Source organism: Nuphar pumila, chromosome 16, assembly GCF_984573655.1.
Source record: "Nuphar pumila chromosome 16, dmNupPumi1.hap1.1, whole genome shotgun sequence".
Classification (NCBI taxonomy): Eukaryota; Viridiplantae; Streptophyta; class Magnoliopsida; order Nymphaeales; family Nymphaeaceae; genus Nuphar; species Nuphar pumila.
The window spans coordinates 2,829,431-2,846,997 of record NC_143264.1 but is presented as its reverse complement, the minus strand read 5'-3'; the positions used below and the strand labels follow the sequence as shown (position 1 = coordinate 2,846,997).

At 37.0% G+C, this 17,567-nt stretch overlaps 2 protein-coding genes across 2 annotated transcripts; both read left to right on the top strand.

Moving 5' to 3' along the window:
* Nucleotides 1-7,420: 7,420 nt before the first annotated feature.
* On the top strand, nt 7,421-7,768 carry LOC149812672 (disease resistance protein RPM1-like). Its single transcript, XM_089992272.1, has one exon. It carries the CDS (start codon nt 7,421-7,423, stop codon nt 7,766-7,768), a length of 348 nt encoding a protein of 115 aa, XP_089848398.1.
* A 256-nt stretch (nt 7,769-8,024) lies between these two features.
* LOC149812671 (disease resistance protein RPM1-like) lies at nt 8,025-9,083 on the top strand. The gene has a single exon (XM_089992271.1). It carries the CDS (start codon nt 8,025-8,027, stop codon nt 9,081-9,083), a length of 1,059 nt encoding a protein of 352 aa, XP_089848397.1.
* The last annotated feature ends 8,484 nt before the right edge of the window (nt 9,084-17,567 follow it).

The following is a 17,567-nucleotide window of genomic DNA, read 5'->3' as shown; positions in this document are numbered from 1 at the left end:
AGAAAATTAATGAAATAAATGCAAAATACAAATTAATTCTCATGTACTTACAACGAGATTGATAAGCTGTACTTTTTAGCTTCGGGGGGATACTTTATAGCTCAAAAGGTGACTCTCAATCCCAAATCAATAAGCAGTACTCTTCTTGTGTGTCATTGACAATTGGTGTTATTATTTTTCTAGCTAGCTTTAAATCCTTGTTCCATTGGTAAATAATTACTCGAACAAGAGAAGCAAGAAGCTCCATAAAAATGGCTAAAATTCTTGTGAAGTACTTGCTCAACAAGTTGGAATCCGTGCTTCTGCAAATAACAAATTTACATAAAGGAGTTGGGGATTGTGAACACCCCAAATTTTTCAAAATTTTGTAAAAATTCCCTTTTTGCCCTTGGCCCCCATTTTCTGAATAATTGAGTCAATTTCAATCAAAATTCCAGTTTATTCCTCGGATTTTACTGAAATCAAATCCATTTTCTATATCTGACTCAATTTTGGATCCGGATCCAATATCAAAATCCAAATGTGAGCCTCGTTATCCAATTTTCAAATTAAAATTACAAAAAAATCCAAAATAGTTTCTAAAGGGCTCATACAGTTCATCCAGAATCCATTTGAATCCATTGTTCTATATTTCTCGATTCGAGGTCCAAAAACTCGAATATTTCCTCAAAACCTGGATCCAAACCCGTTTTCTGAAGAAAATTCCAAAGATCAAAACCCGAATTCTCATAAAACCCTTTTGTAAATACTTTTAAATTTCACAGAAATGTTTCAAAATCCTTTGTCTTCTCGTAGTTTTAGAGTTTTATTTTCAAAAATACAAAAAAATACAGAAATTATAAAGAAAAAGAACAAAAAAAGTAAAAAAATAGAAAAGAAAAAACACAAAAGAATAGGTTTTAGAAACCCCTTTTAAAAACACTCTTTTGCTAAAAACCCCTTTTGAGAAAACTTTTGAAAAGAGCCTTTTATTGAAAATTTTGAAAAAAAATCAAGGAACCCCTTTGAAAAGCCAGTAACGAACTTCCGTTGCAAAAACCGTAGAGTCTCTCTCTCTCTCTCTCTCTCGATTTCTCTCGATCATTCTGTTGTTCCCTACATAAACAACATCAGGGGATGGGTTTGGAGCATCGCCTCTTCACCCCACCACGGCTCCCGATCACGCTTCTCCTTCTTCCTCTCTCCAGCATTCTTCTTCTTCTTCCTCTTTTCATTTTATATATTTCCCTGGCGCCTCACCATTATCGATCTCCCTCTCCCTCTTTAAGTTTTGAAGTCCCTGCAAACAAGAGGAACCAACGAGCTTCCCCTCTGGTTCCACCGAAGGAGCATCAGCTCCCTCTTTCAGGACTTCTGCAAATCGCTTCGGTAAGTACCTATCCCCTTTGGTTTTCTCTGAGTTTTTCTTTCTTTTTCTTGTTTTGACCCCCATTAATGCACCTTGGATGACATTGGGTTGCCTGTGCAATACCAATACATCCCTGTGTTATAGTAAAGGAATGAATCATTCCAACATTATCTCTTGTTTTTGTGTTTTCCCGGTTTTAATCTGATTATCTATTTTATATCTGTTCATTTTGGCCTTAATAATGCCCAATTATGTCTGTTTATCTTTTATTCATAATATTTGATCCATTTTAATCAGATTTAAACTTCCTTATATGTCGCATTTCTGTTTATCGTAGTCCATTTTTTTTTTTGAAATCACCCCATCCGGTTCATTTTTATTTTTGTTTGCTTGTTTACCAATGTTTTCTATTATGTTTCCTCTTTTTTTTTATTTCCCCTTGATTTTCCCTGTTTTCAGTCCCATTTATGCACCAGTGGTGGCGTTGAGTTACCAATAGCAACCGCAACCCATCTCTCTGCAACAGCAACGGAAAAGATTAATTTCGACATTTTTTTATTACTTTATTATTTAATTCTGTTATTATCGTCCCTTCTTTTCCATATTGGATTTTGACAGTTTTGTATTTCATGATTCCAGTTTGTATCCTGATTTACTTTTGATCCTCTTTCTTATTACAGTTTTTGCGTTACATCTCATTTTCAATTTCATTTTGATAATTAGTCTGTGTTTTTTTTTATATCCTCTATTGATTTTTGAGTGCCATGTTTTCTTTTGATCATCCACCGATTTGGATTTCCTGTTTTGATAATCTACCACATCATACATAGTGTCTGTATATCACCACCATTCACAAAGCTCTGATTCCCTGTTTCATTCTTTTTATCTTCTTTTTAGTTTTAGTTTTTTCTTATTTTTAATTTACTTTTGATTGCCGTGAGTTCCTGTTTTTCCTTTTGACTGTCTGTTACATTCGATTTCTCGTTTTAATAGCATTAGATCGCATTCTGTTCATTTTTTGCTGTATTTTGTTCATTCTAATTATGTTGAATCTCTTTACGCTTAACCTATTGTGTTGCTAAGTTTTCATCTTCATCTCACAGTCTCTCTTTCACCTTGGTATCCTGTTTTGAGTTACCCACAATGATTCACCTTCCTGGAGGGGGTTATGATAGAGTAGGTTTTAACCATCAGGTGGTGGTGGTCTATGACTTGTGTTCGTTGAGCAACACCTGTATAAGTTACACTTTGTCTGATTCGCACTAGATCAAAACTGATCCGGCTCCTGCTAGGCATCCAGTTCGATACTCAACATACAATAGTCATTGTACCTCACCTATGAATCGTCCATCTACCTGTGTGTGCTTTCCCCATCATCTTTCACCTACCATGGTAGGGGAGCAGAATGGTTTAGGAAATTCAGTGTTGAAGGAATGACTTTCCAGGTCATGGAGAATTCAAAATGAAATTTATAATGTCTTGCTCACCATATGATGCCCTCCCTCTATAATTATGGTGGTCATCAGTGAAAAGGCATCAGATTGTGGAATGCGTTGGAGAGAAGCTTCTTTGGCCAGCGTGTGGTGCCTACTGAATATCATTTTCTTATTCCCTAAAGGGCATGAGTCATGATTCTTCCCATACTTCTGACACTCCAAAGTTGGTTATTATGCACAGTTGTGGCACAGGATTGATTTTAGTTCTAGCTTGCAGCCTCTAGATCAGAAGGTTTCTTGCACATATTCATATAAAATCTGGAACATTAAAACCTGAAGAAGCGTTTCATTTTGGTAAATATGATTTGTTCCAAGGTATTGATGAACTTCTCTCATTTGAATAGAATAGTCCATTCTCTGATTTATTGGTTTTCTAAAAAAAAAGGGAGAAGGAAGTGGTCTCTCTACGTCCTAACTGTAATTGTATTTGTGTTACTTAAATATAATATGATGGAAAGTGCAGATAGGGCTTTTGGATTCTTCACAAATGATTACGACAGACGAACTTCACTTGAAGTATCTTGATGTCATACCTACATCTACTGTTCAATATCCTGAAGACTCATCCAAAGTCTTGGTCACTCATGCTGAGGTTTCATCTCATGTTGTTGATGCTATTAAAGAAGCAAAAAGTTGCGTGGAAAATCCTTAAGACTTCAGTCGAAGAGAGAAGGCTGCTTTATGCTGGAAATGAGAGTATTGGCCAAAAGACAAAGCATAAACGATGACTATGTTCTCTTAGTAAGATGAATACCATGGAATTTGGTGTTCTTGGGTTCAAGTTACCAGATTCCCTGCAACTTGATTTAAGGTTCTTCTGTTGCTATTAGGGATATACTTCTATGGCTTCTAGCAGCCAGCCCCTTTCCATTCATATATGCTCAGCACTCCACCTTTCACCATCTCTTACATCATCTCACTACCACTACATTCCACCTTACATACTATTACATATGTCACCTTATTCACTCTCACCATTTACCGACACAGCCATATGCACGCCCCTTTTCATCTCATAACCCCCCCCCCCCTTCCCCCCCATTTATTTGACACCCACTGCATTTCACCACATTAGCACCTTTTATCCTGTGCATATTCTACCTATTACATTTGTTGCCTTCATAGTAACAATACACATATCACTGCCTCCCTTTCATTCCACTGCTGCCATTTACAACCCCCTTTGCTGCCATTTATAGCATATCATCCTTTCACAGCTGCACCCACCGTGCTATATAAACCGTAGGGAGACCTTCACCTACAATCAATTGTCATCACAGCTGCTACACCAACTCCATCTATGCTCTAACACTTCTCCTCTCAGCAAACACTGCTGAAACATCTACACCTCATACCCATCGTCATTTCCAGCACCATACATATTTCACTAACAGACCAACTACCTTTCTGCACTCTGCTTCACAACACCCTACCTGTCAAATGCACTACTCCACTTCCTTCTCCACCATCATCAGCTCACTCCCTTTTGCTTCACTCTTTCAAGTTTTGACATGTCATAACATAGCATGTTCATAGACATCATGTCTTAAGCCTCATCACCTATTTTGGGTCTTGGATTGCAGTGTAACCCTGTACTCTTTCTGAATTTTGTAAATGGCTTGTTCATGTGCATTGTGACATTTCATCTTTTTCTCATGTAGGCATGATGTATCATATGTATATCTCTACATCCATTGTCTTAGCAATATGATGCATTATATAGAGATTTTCATATAGAGATTTCTCATTAGTCTAGGCATGATTATATGTATATGAGGTCTTTAAATATGACATTTTCATATCCTTCTATATTTTACACTTCTATGCTAACCTTGTTTTTGCAGGGATACATGAGATGTTGGTTCTTTCTTTTAGATTGGGATTTGATTATTTTAATTTCAATTCTTAAATTGTAATAGCTAGATTATAATGAGAATTTTATATTTCCCGTACTAGATTAGAATGTATGAGCATGTTTTTTCATTAAATTACTTGTTTCATATCATTCTCTTTTATTTAAAAAATTCACGAATGGGAACACGAATGGCACATACACCATTCTAATAAGAGGTAATTAATCTTAAGCAAATGACTCACATTGATGGCCATAGTCAAAATGTGAACAATGATTAAGATTTTTATCTTTTATGGAATAACATTGGATCCACACTAGATCTCTTTTAAAAAATCATCATATTTTTCTAAATATTTTCTTCCTTTTTCAGAGTTTAACTTAAATTTAACTCAAAATATATATCAATGGCCATAGTCAGGATATATTGAGAGTTAATTTCATTTTAAACTCTGTAAAGGCACCAAAATATGTTTTATTCTTCATTTGAATTTAAATATGATTATTATATAATACATTTTATGACCATAGTTAGAAATGTATTATATTTTTAATCTTATTTTAATTCACTTAAAGAATGAAATATACTTTTCAAAGCCCAATTTCAAATTTTTTTAAATTCATTCATCATTTAGGATAGAATTACATCATATTTTCAAATTATTTCAAAAATCTGAGTGGTTTTGAGATAAATTTTCAAAATGTCTTTTTCAAATCCTTTTTCAATCTCTATTTCTCAATTCAAATTCATATCTTTCAAATCTTATCTTAAAATTCTCATTTCTTTCATTCAAAATTCTTTATTTTCAAAATTCATTTCCAGTCCTGAAGTCCAAATCAATTTTAAAATTCATTTGGATCTCTCAAATCCAATTTTCATTCTAAATTCAATCTGGATTTCTCAAACCCAAATCCAAATTCAATTCCAGATTTCGAAATCCAATTCTATCTTGAATTCCGGATTTCAAAGTCCAATTCCATTTTGTATTCCAGATTTTTAAATCCAATTCCATTTTGAATTCCAGATTTCCAAATCCAATTTCACTTTAAATTCCAGATTTCAAATGCAACTCCATTTTTCAATTTGATTTCCAAGTCCAAATTCAATTCTATTTTCATTTTCCATCTGGCTTTCTCAACTCCAGCTCCATTCTTATTTTCAAATTCTATTTCAATCTTTCATTTTTTATTGAATATTCCTTCTTCAAATCAAATTTAAATTCATTTTAAATCTCTGATCTCATAAATGAGTTCAAACTTTAGAATTTCAAGTTACCTTTTCAAAATCTCAGATTCATCTCAAGTTCCAAGTTTTGCATTCAGATTTTCAGGATTTCCAAAGTCGATTTCAACTTTGTAAAACCATCTTCTTCCAATGATTTCAAACTTATTTCAAAATCACTTGGGGAAAATCCCAAAAATCTCTGAATTATCCTCCCTAAAGAGCATATATCTTGGCATTTACACAAGCATGATTCTTTGTGCATTCTAGACTTAGAATAAATTCTTAGATAATATTTAGGCAAAGAAAAAAGGCATAAGTTCGATCCTTGGTTCGATTACCCCTGGTAAAGGCGCCAGGAACGGTCGAACCTCATACCGATGAGCGAATCCTGTCTCTCCGTTTTTCCCACAAATATTTTAAAATGGAGGCGAGTAATTTCAAAATATTTTCAAAATTAAGGTCAAGTGAGACCTTTGCAAAATAGCTCCTCTCTCTTCTCTCTTCTTTTCTATCTTTTATTCCCCTTCAAACAGGGAATAGAGGCTGGAAAGGTAAAGAGAAGGAAAAGAGGGAACCAAGAGAAATTTTTTTGCAATGATCACATGGATGAAATGGTAGAAATCAAGAGGGAATTGGAAAGCATGAAATCTTTACTAGAGGATGTGGAACGGTGGAAGGTTGACAATGCATGGGTTGAACAAGAGTGGTTGCTTATGACATCGAGGATGTTCTAGACGAGTATGAGCTTCAGTTCGGTGGGTTGCACCATACTGGGTGCGGGTCTCTCCATGCACTAATGAATTTGAAAGCCCGTTGCGATCTTGCAAAACAGCTAGAAGCAATCAACAAAAGGGTGGTGAACATTTTTCAAAGAAAAGAGAGGTATTCTTTGAAGCGAGAAGGAGAAAGTTCAGGCCATTTGACTAGTGAATTGAGATCATAAATTTGTCGAGAAGATTCCTTCAATAATGAAATTTATGTGGTGGGGATCGACAAAGACATTAAAACAATAAAAGGGTGGTTGACGAACAAAGATGTAAAGCTTATACCAATTGCTATAGTTGGTATGGGAGGCTCAGAGAAGACAACCCTTGCGAGGAGAGTCTATAATAGCCAAATAGTAAAGTCACACTTTCCTTGTTATGCATGGGCCTCCATCTCTCTGTCATTCAATATCGAAAGCCTTTTGGTGTCTTTAATAAAAAGCCTTCCATGAGTCGAGGGCTAAGCCTGCTCCTGAGGCCATAGAGAAGATTAATAGAATGGGCCTTGAGAAGACACTTCGTGAATATCTACTGGACAAAAGGTACGTTCTTGTGCTAGATGATATGTGAAGTCATAGAGACATAGACCAAATCTGCTCTGCATTGCCCAAAAATTGTCATGAAAGCAGAGTAGTGATTACAAGCCATACAGATAAGATTGCTTTCCTGATAGAAATTTGAGTTGGTTCATCAGGCTTTGTCCACTGTGTAGAGCCCTTACTTGGTGAAGTAGCAATGAACCAATTCTGCAAGAAGGCATTCCTAGAAGATGCTAAGAGATTATGTCCTCCACATCTTACAGAAATCTGTGAGAAATTGGTGGACAAATGTGAAGGCCAGCCACTTGCCATCGTGACTTTAGGGTGTGCTATGTCATACAAGGAGTGGTTGAAGGATGAATGGACAAGAGTTCATGACAACCTTGGTTTCGAACTACCCTATGATCTTTCTTTTAGTAAATTGAGTGTCAACCTCTCATTAAGCTACAACGAGTTACCCGTGCACCCCAAATCTTGCTTCTTGTATTGTGGCATATTTCGTGAGAATTACTTGATCAAAGTCGATTGGTTAATCAGGTTGTAGATGGTTGAAGGGTTCATAGAACAAAGACCACAAATAACAGTAGAAGAGGTAGGGGAGCAGTATCTTGAGGAACTTGTGCGCAAGAGCTTGTTGCAGGTTGTTAAGAGAGATGTTAGATGACGAGTAAGGGCCTTTTGCATACATGATCTTCTGCAGGAATTGTTAGTCATGAGGTCCGAGAAGGAGGGCTTTTATAGCATTATACAAGAAGAAGGTGAGGGTTGACGAAAAATATAGACGTTTATTAATCCAGAAGATGAGTTGCAAAAACATTTCGTTGAGCAAGCCAACTGTGTGGTACCCTCACTCCATGGTAGTGTTTGACATAGATGAGATGCCATCCTTATTGTTCACGAGTTTCAAATTGATGAGGCTGTTGGACCTACAAGATGCCTTTGTTGTTAAGCTACCAAGTGCATTGGGGGATCAGTTTAACTTGAGGTACCTCAATTCGAAAGGCACCGACATCATGAATCTCCCAAGCTCACTTGGGAAGCTCCAAAACCTGCAAACGCTGAAAGTGGGAAGTAGAATCAAGAAGCTACCAAACAGAGTTTCAAATATGAAGAGCTTGCACTATCTGCACACAACTTCTGAATGCAGAATGCCTACAAGAATATGTAATTTGCAGTACCTGCAAGAACTAGTGAATGTATGCACTAGCTCGAAGATAGCGAAAGAAATCAGTAACTTGACCCAGCTTAAAAGGCTCAAAATATTCATGGCAAAGGAGCACGAGGAAGAACTCTATGTATCAATCAAGAGGATAAATAAGATTCTTGTCCTTCGCATTCGTTTTGCTTGTGGGGAAGAGTTTGACTCTTTAAGGTCATGGTTGTGCCAGCCGGTTGGCTCCCTCTACAACCACATTTGGTTGGATTTATGCCCTAGCAAGGTTAACACGAACCCATTCTCAACCCTACAACAGTTACCAAGTCTGGTAGAACTTGTTCTTGAGGGAGCTTACGATTGGAAAGAATTACGGTGTGGTGAGGGGGGCTTCCCCAAGCTAAAGAAGCTCTTTATTGCAAGCTTTTCGATCCTAGAAAGCCTGTGGGTCGAAGATAATGCATTGTCTTGTCTTAAAGTGCTAGAGATTGATGAGTGGAATGAGATGAAGAGGGCGCCTCATGGGATTGAACACCTCACCACCCTCCAACAGCTCTGGTTGACTGACATGCCTAACGAGTTGCTGGATAGGATAAAGGAGGGAGGTGATGATCACTTCAAGGTTGAACACATCCCTATCATCTATATCTATGCAAGAAGATTTGTGATTAGTAAACCATGTCTATTCAATTACCTATCCTATTGAGTCTCCTTTGATTAAGGAGAATCTTATTCCTACCTTAAAGTTTTATCAGATGAGATAATTGTTGTAACCGACTATGTTTTTTTTTCCTTTTGTATTTTTTACTTTCCTCTTATTGTGTGTCCTGTAATCCTATATATTCTGATCGTATTTATAATAAAGTAATATACAAGAATTTTTTTTCATTTATGTTCTCTTAAAAGTTCACATAATAGTATCAGTGCCATAATCGACTTCCCCACAACGTAGGAACCTCTTTTGACGTTTCAGACAACCTGCATCCTCTTCTGCATGTATGAAATGCCTAATCATGTGAGCTCGAACAGACCTGGTTTGGCTAGGACTAGTGGAGTGAGATCCCTTCTCTCAATTAATGGGTAGTGGGGAGAGGGAGGAGCCCCACCTCCTATCTCAATTAAAGAGGTAACTTCCTCTCTCCCATGACTGAGTAGTGGGGAGAGAGGGAGGAACTCCTCTTTATGAGTAGTAGTTATGAGAAGGGGGAAACACCCCCCACCCATGACTTATAAAAGCTATGGGTCCCTTCTCTCTCAGCCTCATTTTCAGTGACAAAGAGAGAGAAAGGGATTGAGAGAGAGATTGAGGAGCAAAAGGCATGCACATCAAAGAGAGGTAAGTTTTTTTTTAGGTAGAGGGCATTGGCAACCATGGTGGTTGCCGACACTAGTTGTTGCAAGCCAAATGAATTGGTTGCATAACTGGTGTGGGTTTTCCCTAACCCCAGCTTGCTTAAAAAAAATGGCTCCCTCTGTCTCTTCCCGCATGAAGTGCTAGCAACTAGTGGTTGTCTGTGGCAGTTGGTTCAGTAAGAAGGGCGGGAGGATAGAGAGGTTGCCCCTGTTTCTGCTGGGGGAATCTTGAACCTGCCTTAGTTTCCCTTAAAAAGAGAGAGAGAGAAAAATGAGACCATAGGTCTCAATTTGATACATTTGAACCGACTCAGTCTGGAAGTCACATCAGACTGAGTCGGCCAGCCTACTTGGTCTGTGTGTGACCCAGACTGAGTTAGGTCCGTCTTAACCAAGACCAACTTGGTCTAGGCATGCCCTAGACTAAGTTGGAGTAATACAGGCATACTGACTTAGTCTTAGAGTCAAACCAAACCGAGTCGGCGAGCTGACTCGGTCTGGGTGTGATCCAAACTGAGTCAAGATAGCCTGTACCAGACCGACTCAGTCTGGGAGCACTGCAGACCGAGTCAGGTCTATCTTTGACAAACTGACTCGGTCTAGACCAAGTCAGTCAAGGTTTAAAGGAAATATATATATATATATATATATATATATATATATATATATTAAACATGGTGAAACTCGAGACTGCGACTGTCTCAGTTTTTCATTATGAGTTTTATCTGGGTTTAGATCTAAACTCAGATCGGATCTCATATTCGGTGGATCAAACAATTCTAGTTTGGATCTGATGGACCCAACCATAATAGATTGGATTTGGATCCAATAATAAAGCAAGTTCTAGATTTGGTAGAACCAAAACCTAATTGGATCTGGTTCGAACCAAACCCATTTTTATCCTTGGTACCATATTGTACCAAACCTTGTATGAACAAGGGTTGGATATGTTGTGCCAGGTCCAAGATCCAGCGTGAGAACCAAGGGTTGGATCTCTGTTTTAAATTTTTAAAGATCTATGTCAGAATTTAGATTGGATTTGGATTTGAAACTCAAGCAAGAAGATCCAGTTGGACTAAACCTAGACCAAAATGAGTGTGGGCTAGGGTTGGAGTAAAGGCAAGACTGGACCAAGCCCATAATGAGTTTGGGTTAAGTTCCATGAGTCCAGAGAGGGTAAAAAAGTAAAAAAACTATTTTGCCTTTGTTATACCCGATTAAGTAGATCATATATAACTCTCCACCCTGATACCGAGTTTGGGTGATTTTTTTATCCTTGAATTTTTTTTTTTTGAGAAAGATCCATTAGCAAGGGACATGATGACAAAATCTGAGAATATGAAATCAAAGTTTTGCATAAAATCTTAAGGGTATTTTTGTACTTTTACATAATATGAGACTCTAAATGATATTTCAGGATTTCTACTTATTTCATATCAGAATTTGTAAGAAGACTAAGGTTATTCCTTAGATCTGGAATTTAAGTGTTTCAGGTAAGTGAACATTTGCAAATTTCTCCCTACTTAAATAAGATGCTTGTTTAGTTTAGGCATCTTGTATTATGATTTTAAGTATTATAAGTATGCTAGTGATTTCCTGTTTTGAGTAGAACAACTGAACAACATATTTAAGAATCTATATTTTTGATATTTCAGTAGAATGCATACAAATGATGATACATATTACATGTTTATTTTAGCAACTCATCATATTATAAGATGATATGAATGTACCCTATGTGAAAATAATCATGTCATTGATACATCAAATATGTTGCAAAGAAGGTATGCTTGGCTTCCAGAAAGGAGAGTAGAGTCTCAGAGTTCTCAAAATGTGATTTGTTATAAGAAGGTCACACTTATACCTTTGGTGAGGCATTATAAGTGTCATGACGTAAAGAGTTGATGATTTGACTCTTGATGTGTTGTTATCCTTAGAAATAAAATATGTATTTGTTATTACATATTAAATGCAGTTAGTGAATATACATTGGTTATTGTATATTGCATTAACGCCAAGAAATGAATGTTAAGAAAATAATGCACCTTGGATAATAATACAAAGTATGATAAGAAACTCTAATATGAAAGACATAGTCTATAGCATTGTTTGAGGTATGTGTACCTCATTTGTACCTAAGGATTTGCTCAGGAATTCATAGGTAACCCTTAATGGTTGAAAATATTGCCCAATAAAACACACATAGGATGTAGGATTTAGCATGAACCACAAACCTTATGAGAAAGTATAGCTCATTGGACAACTTGGGGGCAAGTATAACCTCTCGAGCTCTTCAGCTAGCTACCGAAGAGTATTTTTTTGGCTTCGACCTTGCAACAAGCGGACAAAGTTGCAACTATTATAAGTTCATGGTCTGAGCCGGTTTGGACTGTGTTGTTATAAGTGTTGAGAAACTATATTTTGATGACACACAATATGATACACTGTCATATTTGATTTAATATGATATGATAATATGTCTTCATGAAAAATGTTATATTATGACTGAATATGCTTTGTCTTGTATTTAACGAGTATTTGATGCAAGGATATCTCACCCAAAAGGATGGAGACCTCCTGTTCAAGTACAACCTTGGTGCAATCATACTCCTTGAAGAAAAAGCTTGATGGGTCATTCATTCTTAAAGATCATCTAAAGGGATCGGCTACTTCAAGATGAAGATTTTTTTCTTCTTTAGAGTCATATGTAACAGAACCTTCAGAAGCATGCATATTGCATATTACATACTTTATCATACAAGTCACTCATTCACAAAAGCTATATTTCATAAAAGTATACGATATTTTCAAAAAGCACCTTTTTTGAAAACCAATCATTGTACCTTCTTACAAACTTTTATGAGAAAAGTATTTTAGCTCATGATTTCAAAAGCATTAATTGTACCTTCTATCATGTATAAGACAACTTGAAAAGAAATAAAAAGTAATGATTTCAAGTATGTAAGAAAAAGACAAACATAGAAATCGGCTAGTTGAACTAAACAAAGAAAAACAAATATTATTATAATATGTTTAGAAAAGACTTTAGTTATTTTTTACAACTCAAGAATGTCGACTTACTTAAAGTCATCATTCTTTCTGTAAAACATTAAATACCTCCTCAAAAACTTTTTTAGAAATGACTATCTTAATCCCACTCAAGAATGTCGACTTGCTTAAAGTCTTCATTCTCTTTGTAGACATTAAATAACTCATCATAAAGTATTTTGTGATTTGACCATTTACAAAATAAAGAACTCAAAAGTATTTATTATACTTACACACATTTAAGTCAAGAAGTGACGATTTCTAAATAAAATACTAAAGTACTACAAATCATTGATTTGAATAAAGAACAAAACTACATGATGGTTTACAATCCAACATTCAATGTACTATTATGAGAAATAGACTTTTTACATAAAATATATCATATCTAAAATACTACAATGACTAGTGTACCCCAAATACTACTTTTATAGAAAGAAGACTTTTTCGAAAATCCATAAAGTGTTTTTGAAATTACTTGACATCTCACATCCCAAAAAGACCATCATTTCAAAAAGGCAACGACTATTTTTCTAAGGCTATATAAACACAATCAAATAATTTATTCTGTATGGACATGTGAGCTTACAACGAGAAAAATTCCTATTTGATATTTGAAAAAGAGAGCCTAGAAAAAAAAAAAAAAGAGAAAAAGAAAAAGTCAAGAATAGCTCTTTGACAAAGAGCATTATCTGAGTGAAAAGAACAGAACATTCTGAGAATCCTTCATTCGTGCATTCATATCATTCTGAAGGTTCTATAAAAAGTATTGTAACTTTCTATTATTCATTGTATTCCTTCTTTGTTGAAAGAAGAAGACCTCTGTGAAAGAGGGTGTGCCCCTTCTCTGTTGAGAGAAGAAGACCTCTGTGGAAGAGGGTGTTCCCCTTCTCTGTTGAGAGAAGAAGACCTCTTTGGAAGAGGGTGTGCCCCTTCTCTGTTGAGAGAAGAAGACCTCTGAGGAAGAGGGTGTTGTACTATTTATCCGGTAACTCAGATGTTATAGTGGAAAGCTCAAGTGGTTTGCTTGGGGACTGGATGTAGGTCAGGGTCTTGACTGAACCAGTATAAATCCTGTGTTTTATGTGGTGTGCCTTATTGCATTCTATTTTTAATTTATCGATCTATTTCGTATTTCACTATTCACCCCCCCTCTAGTGGAATTTCAATAAGTGGTTCATATGTCTGACCAACATCGTAAACTCTGAAGTTGTCTAGATTGTTAACTACGCCCAAGGTGACTATTTCCAAAATAGCTGACTAGGGTAGAATATAAATGTCTACTTTGAGAATGAAGATAGAAATTCAATAAAAAAAGATAAAATTCATAAATAACATGTGTACTTAGTTAGCAAACTAAATTAAAATTAAGAGCTTAGAGCTCACTATAGTTGTAACAGTCGTGTCTTATTTATAGATGTGAACTTACTAAGTTCTAAACTCACCCCCGCTTGGTTACAATTGTAGGTTTAGAAACTGTTGTTGACGAGAGGACTTGACTTGGACTCGGCTATTGTCAGATCTTGAAGTACTACATATACTTTCATCTCTTCATTCATGTTCATTGGGATGCGCAATTTGAATACTTTTATATTTGGATGGTTATCATTATTATTATTATTATTGATGGATGAATGAACATTGTTATATATATATATATAAAATTATGTCATAATTTTGAGGTTATTTTGGTAATTTTTCTTTGAAAACTAATGTCCAAGAAACCGAGTTCGAGAGGCTTCGGTTTGGGTCGTTACAATTGGTATCAGAGCCAAGTTGTGAAAAAAAATATTATCGATTGAGGATTATCAAGATTACAAGGCCTCATAAGAAAAATAATTTGTACCATATAAGTTTGAATCAGTAGCATCAAGTCATAAGAAAGTTCACGTAACTAGTTAAATTTTGAGCTTATAAGTTGACTCATGTTAGCAAGTATGGATGCAAATAACAACAATATGAATGACCATGGAGATGGCATGAATGCAAAAAAAAAGAGAGCATCCTGAAATCATTCACACAGAGTAGATGATTACTATCTTAACATACTTCACGATGACCCTAATAGATGTGTTCATGGCAATTACACTCATGACACCTCCCACACCTCTACCGACACTAGTTGTTGTAGTAATCAATGATGACGGTTGCGGGAGTCATGGGTTTGGAGCAGAAGTGGTAAGATCACCCCAATCACCCGTTGAGGGAATGCCAGTATCGCAGGGATGCCCTCCTCGTAGTCACATTAGAAGAGGACTAATGAGGAACCATAGATGCAGGGGTACAACAATATGTGGTGTGGGTTGTAGTAGACCCGATTACAACCATTTCGGGGCAAGGTCAAACATCGTTGCACCTGCCCGTAGCAGTGGGAGGAGTCAGAAACAATAAAGAGCACCTTGTCATGAGGATGCTAGGACCCCTTTTACCACATGGGATACCACCTAGGTGGTCACCCAAAAGTTTTTTTTGGGGGTGGAGAAGTGTTAAAAGCAGTGTTGTGAGAGGCGTACACCTCAGTGCTTGAAGCGTACACCTCACAGGCGAGGCGCACGCTCAAGGTACTGAGGCACACACTCAGTACCTGAAGCGCTACCTCCTCAACGGGGATTTTGAGATTTTCTTTTTTTAACAGTCATGGTCAGGTAAAAAATGATGAAGATATCAAGCATTAAATTCAATCCATTAACATCCCTACAAAAATGCCACATATTTTTACGATATTTTAGATATACCACGGATACTTGAGAGTCTCACGTTGTGAGAGGCGTACGCCTCAGTACCTGAGGCGTACGCCTCAGAGGCGAAGCGCAGGTTCAACGCCTCGCTTCGCCTCATCGCATTTAACAACCTTGGTTAAAAGTAGCAAAATTCATCAGCTTGAAAATAAGTATGTTGGAATGTCACCTGAATCTACGGAAGTACTTTCTAATTTTTACAACTACAGCTAAGAGAACTGAGAGCTCATGAGCTTCCTCACTAGCAAAGGAGGTGCAGCAACACACGCAACTGCATCAAATTGAGGCAACAAAGAGATATGAAGGCAAGAAGAAGGCCAATGGTTTGGGTTTGGGTCAGATGTATCATGTAACCGATGATAGATCTAGATCTGACAAATCGGATGTTGACTAAGCAAAATTGGAATCAAAATGGGATTCGGATGATGGAAAGCTCATACTAAATACTATCTTTTACTTGTAACCAGATTAGGAAACAAAAACTTAATCCCGTATCTTGCATCCAATTATAATGAATATGATTTTGGCTTACTAAATCTGGCTAAGCTGAATTGGATTCGATTATTTCGGATGGGATCCATTGACACCTTACTGTTTTGACTTCTTTGAAATTTGCTAAAGAAATCTGATTCGGTTACAGCTAACCAACTACAGTCCAAATAAAGTATGCAATGCATAGTCTGATTTTTAAATATAGATAGGGAATGAATAGTACAATCGTATCTTGACAAGTGTGTCAACGGTTGGGTTTGGTTCAGACCCGGGTATGATATCGGGTCCAGACTCGAGTCTAATTGAACTCCCCATAAGAAAAACCATACCCCAACCCGATAAGAACTACATAAAATAAAACTTGTGGCGCATAGGAGTTTTGTTGAAAAGGACTCCAAGGGCGTTATGATGCACCCCTTCTTGGGATGCGTACGATCTGATCTAAACCTTGAGCCCATCTAAATGTTGAGTTTTGGATGCCGTTCATCATGCAGATCTCTGCACACATGTCCTGATCTCATCTCATGATTCAGTACCCTACGGTTTAGCAGTCCGGATCGGGTGCAATCAGATGACACAAAATTTGTGCATTATGCACCTGATTGCCCTCCATCAGGGCCTTGAGCCCCACAACTGACTGATGTCCCCAAGGGTGATCAGGTGCTTAATGCACAAATATTCGTACAATCATGTTGCACCTGATCTTTTCACACAGTTTAAGCAATAAAGATTGAGTCAGGGTCGGGAGTAAACAAAAATTCTGTATTAAACACCGGATCACCCTCCATCAGGTCCTGTCCCCAAGATGGAGGGTGATCAGGTGCTTAATGCACAAGTATTTAGTCCATCATATTGCACCTGATGTTTTCAGATAAAGATTTTTTAGTGTCACCGACAAATCAGGTTTCTTTTTAAAAGAAGATCAGGTGATGAGTGACTTAACATCTTCACCGTCCATTACTTCATCTACATTGTAGACGGTGACGATGCCATCTGCTCTTTTTTTTTACCGTGCAAGAAAAAAACTCCTCGGTGCCTTCTGCCCATCGAGGAATACACCTAGCTTCTACCTTGCGGAAAGGTTCCCACTCGTGGGTTTCAAACTTCAAGTGGCACCTACTAAATGAACAGAGCTCTTGCGGGTATGATATCGAGTCTAGACCTAAGTTTAATCGGGTACACTATAAGAAAAACCATAAACGGATCCAGACCCAGACCATACCTAATAAAACCATATTTTTTTATCATTTCTACATTGCGAAATTGTGGGTGTTAATTGAAACTCGAGTCAGGCTCAGGTCTGTTATAAAATTTCACAAACTATACCTGGGTCCGGGTCTAGACTCGGATTTTAATCAGGTCTCATTATTTATCACCATACCGGGACACTATAGGGTTTGGTTCGGGTCAGGCTCGGGTCTGGTATAAAATTTCACAAACTATACCTAGGTCCATGTATTAATCACACCTTCAGGTCCATACTCGGATCTTAATCAGGTCTCATTATTTATCACCATACCCGAACCCTATGGGGTTTAGTTCAGGTCAGGTCAGTTTCG